The sequence below is a fragment of the Pyxicephalus adspersus genome, chromosome 12, assembly GCF_032062135.1.
Source record: "Pyxicephalus adspersus chromosome 12, UCB_Pads_2.0, whole genome shotgun sequence".
In the NCBI taxonomy this organism is placed as follows: domain Eukaryota; kingdom Metazoa; phylum Chordata; class Amphibia; order Anura; family Pyxicephalidae; genus Pyxicephalus; species Pyxicephalus adspersus.
The window spans coordinates 48,680,404-48,684,861 of NC_092869.1; the positions used below are offsets into that span (position 1 = coordinate 48,680,404).

Consider the following 4,458-nt stretch of genomic DNA (forward strand, 5'->3'; position numbering starts at 1 on the left):
GCTCCTGGTTGCTGTGGACCAGAGGGGGCTCCTGGATAGGGGCCAGATGGGGCTCCTGGAAAGGGTCCTGTAGAATATGGCGCATTTGGTTGCTGTCCAGCTGAGGCCCCTGGGTAAGGTCCAGAGGGATATGGTGCATTTGGTTGAGATGGTTGCTGGCCAGGTGCTGCTCCTGGATAGGGCCCAGAGGGTGCAGATGGGGCATTTGGACCTCCTGGCTGGGGCCCAGATGGGTAGGCTTGTGGTGGAGCACTAGGCTGAGCTCCACCTCCAGAATAAGGTCCGCCTTGGCCTTGTCCATAAGGGGTGGTGCCTGGGCCAGATGGAGCTCCGGGAGTGGAACCCCAGGCATTGGATCCGGACCAGGCTCCTGGTTGCTGACCGTCTCTAGGGTTGCTTACATTCTGCGTTTTGGAAGGACCTTTATCTGGCAAGGCATCTGCCAACTACAAGTGAGAAAAAAGTACAAATTAAGGAAGAATCAGTAAAAATTACAACCTGTATTTCCTGTTCTGAGCAGACGATAAATTCCCAGTAGGGTTCCCCCAGGTGTTCCTTGTGGCTGACTGACCTCCCATTGGATGATGCCCGAATAATTCTGGGACCGGCACCACTTGGTAGAGCTGGATGACTCCAATTATGTTTTTAGTTGTCTATAAAGCTGGCATTCTAGCCACCGCTCCACAGGGTCATTCTTTCCACTGGCCACCAATTTAACAGATTTTTATTCCCATTGACCCCCAATAAGCAGGGTTCCCTGAGGTCCTAAAATTATTTCAAGGGTTTCCCAGGAGTAGAAGATTGAGAAAGTCTGGTCTAACACTTCTCCATCCCATTCAAAGTGTTAATAGAATGGCTGGACTTCCAAATTCTTCCATTGTCTCATATGTTCCCTGTCCCAGGCACTGCAGATGACAGTGGGAGGGTTCGGTGCGGTCAATCCAGAAAGCAGTGGGTGGGACTGGGTGTGGCCAGGTGCTGATTGGCAAGCTAAAGACTGATGGCCCCACCCCCTGCAACTTCTCATCCCTCTATAGTGCAAGCAGGCACAACCCTTATGAGTGACAACTCTGCTCTGAATCCAGCAGCACTGCAGTATCATCCCCAGCACATCACAGGAAGCTGGAATAAATGGACTTCACTGGCAGGATCAACAGGTATTTGTGGGACTTTGCAGAAGGACTTTTTCTAACGTATCCAAAAATGTGCATCCACAGTGTGTCCGTATAATACACCAAATGACAAAGGATTCCCAGAGCACCGAGTGCTTTACTAAGGACAGCAGAGCAGAAGCTGCTTCTGTTCAGACACCAAATATAACCCATATATACCCATACAAAGGGGGGCGGAGGGGAGGAGTCTGAGGGGGAGGAGACACCACCCTCATATACTGGTAATTGAGCTATTGAGCTGAGTAAACAACAGATATAAAACATAAATAATAAAAGTTTTACTTACTGAGAATTCATCCCCTCCAGACATTGTACTGAAAAGAAAAGACAAATCATTAGTTTTCCAAGTTTTAAATTGCGTTGTAAATTTCTATAGTAATGCAGAATGTATAGGTATCAGGGTCTTCATTGATTGGTTATGGACTCCAGAATACAGAGATCATAGCTCCTCCCACTGATGTACCAAATTAAAATTACAGGGGGAGCACCCCCTTCCCCATTCCCTGACTTCTCATTGGTGTTCCCAGCTCCTCCTAGGCCAGGACTGCAGAGAGATCGCAACCAAAGGTTGGGATGATGGGAAATGGGCATCACCGGGAATTGGGAATGGTGGGGCCCCTCATACTGGGCACAGCGGGATGCCAGACCCAAGAAGTGCAGAGATATTAGGAGCCCCTATAATGGGTATTCAGACCCCAGTGCAGGGGCCCTCATAGTTGGCACCCAGGAACTAAGTATGGGGATGGGGTAAGCTCCTCATATTGGGCAAATCATACGACTTGTATAGCTATAAGGAATTTATTCAGGCGGGCTTTAGTCACTGACAGGTCCACTTTAATCACCACACCCTGCACTGCACTGAAACAACCTGTTTGCTGGCAAAGAAAACAAATCCACACAAACGTCTATTTTTAGCTAGGAACATATAAGGCGACCGTGAAATCTGCATTCCAAAGCGTACAATTCTCCCGGTGAATCCCACAGTGAATGTATCAGCTAAGTGAATAGTACACTAATCTAAGCACAACAAACAGAAAGCTGAAATGGTTACGTGAGCCCGAGGCGGTGAAAAGTCTGGCTGAAGTTTTGGTGCCGAGCGGTCCGGGCTTTGTAACGGTTTGGAAATCCCTCCAATGCAGATTGTGGTCGCAGCAAAGGGCTCTGAGAGCGCAGAGAGGGCCGGAGATCCTCCCAGGAAGAGGAAGCCAAATCACCCAGCCCAGGTTCAAAGGCCGGCACACCCTGTCACTGCTAGAGGAATGTTACCAGGCCTGAACCAGGAAACCATGGCTACGCCAGCCATTGCCTGCAGCAGAAACCAATGCACAGCATCGCTCCCAGCACAGCCACTGTCACCTTGTGCAGAAGGAATGATTTCATTGTTATATTTCCATTAATCTTCCAGCAAAGGGAATCATTCACAGGCTGCAGGAAGGTTCATATATATACCTCCCCCACCTCTTAGATTGTAAGCTCTTCTGGCCAGGGTCCTCTCCTGTGTCTCTGTCTGTCATTTGCAACCGCTATTTAATGTACAGCACTGCGTAATATGTTGGCACTATATAAATCCTGTTTATTAATAATATATGAGGGCAGACAGACCAATCCAGGGACGGGGGCCGCATGGACAACAGTGGATCATACCTGAGCAATGTCTGCACAGCCGCTTGTAGTCTGCACTATAGATGATGGGGTGACAACCTAGGTATTCAATTAGGAGACAGTGCAAGCATGTTGTCACCCCATACAGGAAGTGTCCCTATGGCAGCTGCAAGTTTAATCTGTTTATAATTTGCCGCACATTGTTTTCCCTCTCCATCCATCAACATTGTATATGCATTAACCCCTCCCCCCCCATTCCTGCCTCCCACTGTGTACAAAATGTCAATCAATGAGAGAGAAAGCAAACAACCTTCAGCAGCAAAGGAATTACTTATCTCACCCGTCACCCTGATCCAATACCTTCAATAGTCAATATTCTCCTGCAATCCAGAGATTTCTGGTGCAGTACTTGTTTTTGCCACTAGATGTCCTCCCTCTGATGGGCAGAATTGTTGAAGCAACTTCTTGCAAGCCCAGGTTGTCGTAGAGCCACCTGCAGACTATTATTGGATAATAAAAGGAGAGGTAGCCCAGTCATTGGCTCATGTTTCTTGTCTGGATTATAGCAAAGCATGGGGAGAAAAAGTGCCGCACTGCAGGAAAACTCTGTGAAGCCGCAAATTATTCACCTTGCACCTAGATATCAGCTGGTGGTCTCCTGGGCAGAGTGAATCTTCCCTAGGAGCTGCAGGCAGTAGTAAAAACCCGATAAGGCCCTTATCCCCCCGAGCTCTGGATACATGGTAATAATCCCGTCCCCATAAAACATTTGTCATTTCAATACAAGAATTTAAAGGAAACTTTTTCTGACAATTTAGCTACAGAACGGAGCCCCCCCTGCCCCCGCATACTCCAAGAGACATCTAATTGGGGCTTTCTGCTGTGAGTATTTTGGTTTTACTGCTTTGTATATCCTTATCAATGTTATTTTACACACCCCTTCCTGTTGGGCATTTGACAGGTTTAGGAACAAATGCCAAACGCCCATTTTTTCCTGGCCTTTGTGAATATGATTCATATTATTTCTGAAGTTTGATACATAATGCCCCTGCAGTACTGCCTCAGACCACTAGGGGAGGGGGAATTCACAGTGGAATCTCAATAATAAAGGGTAAAAACTTTTACTTTTATTTTAAAGACATTAAATCAGTTGCAGTCATCACATACAATGAAACCTGCACTCCTGCAATGAAAGTGAGAAAGGGCCCATCCCTAACCCTGAGGGGCTCAGGGGCCCAGGTGTAAGATAAGTAAAAGTGCATTTTTAAAATGTCATAACCAAAACTGAGGATTTAACCCTTGCAGTAAGTCCAGCTTACTTGTTTGTAATGTAATATTTCTCCACTTCTCGTGTAATGGCGATAAAGAGGGGAAGACGCGTTTGTAGTCCAAATCAGGAGCAGCCATTGGTGACAACCATAGCTCCCCCCATAGATACAGGAAAGCAGTGTTGTCACCCTAGGACAGGAAGTGCAATTCCCAGAATCACAAGGTGATATTATTGGGGGAAGAAGCAGCCACCACGTCTATTTTGGGTTTAGTTATAGTTTAACGTTTATGTGAAGACATGTTTTTTATTAGGTTTGGATAGAATAGAGGAAGGTTGGTGCAGTATTTCCTGACCTTTATACCACGAGGGGACCTTGGAATAACTTTCAGGTCTCAGGGCCCCCTTTTATAATTA

At 46.9% G+C, this 4,458-nt stretch overlaps 1 protein-coding gene across 1 annotated transcript in view; it reads right to left on the minus strand.

Annotated features, from left to right (window-relative positions):
* The window catches only part of MAPK1IP1L (mitogen-activated protein kinase 1 interacting protein 1 like), a gene marked incomplete in the record, with an annotated part of 4,385 nt that extends 1,970 nt beyond the window's left edge, over nucleotides 1–2,415 (minus strand). The window contains 3 exon segments of the mRNA XM_072427965.1: nucleotides 1–446; nucleotides 1,459–1,486; nucleotides 2,224–2,415. Of these exon segments, the coding sequence (XP_072284066.1) occupies nucleotides 1–446; nucleotides 1,459–1,482 (470 nt within the window).
* Between the last annotated feature and the right edge of the window lie 2,043 nt (nucleotides 2,416–4,458).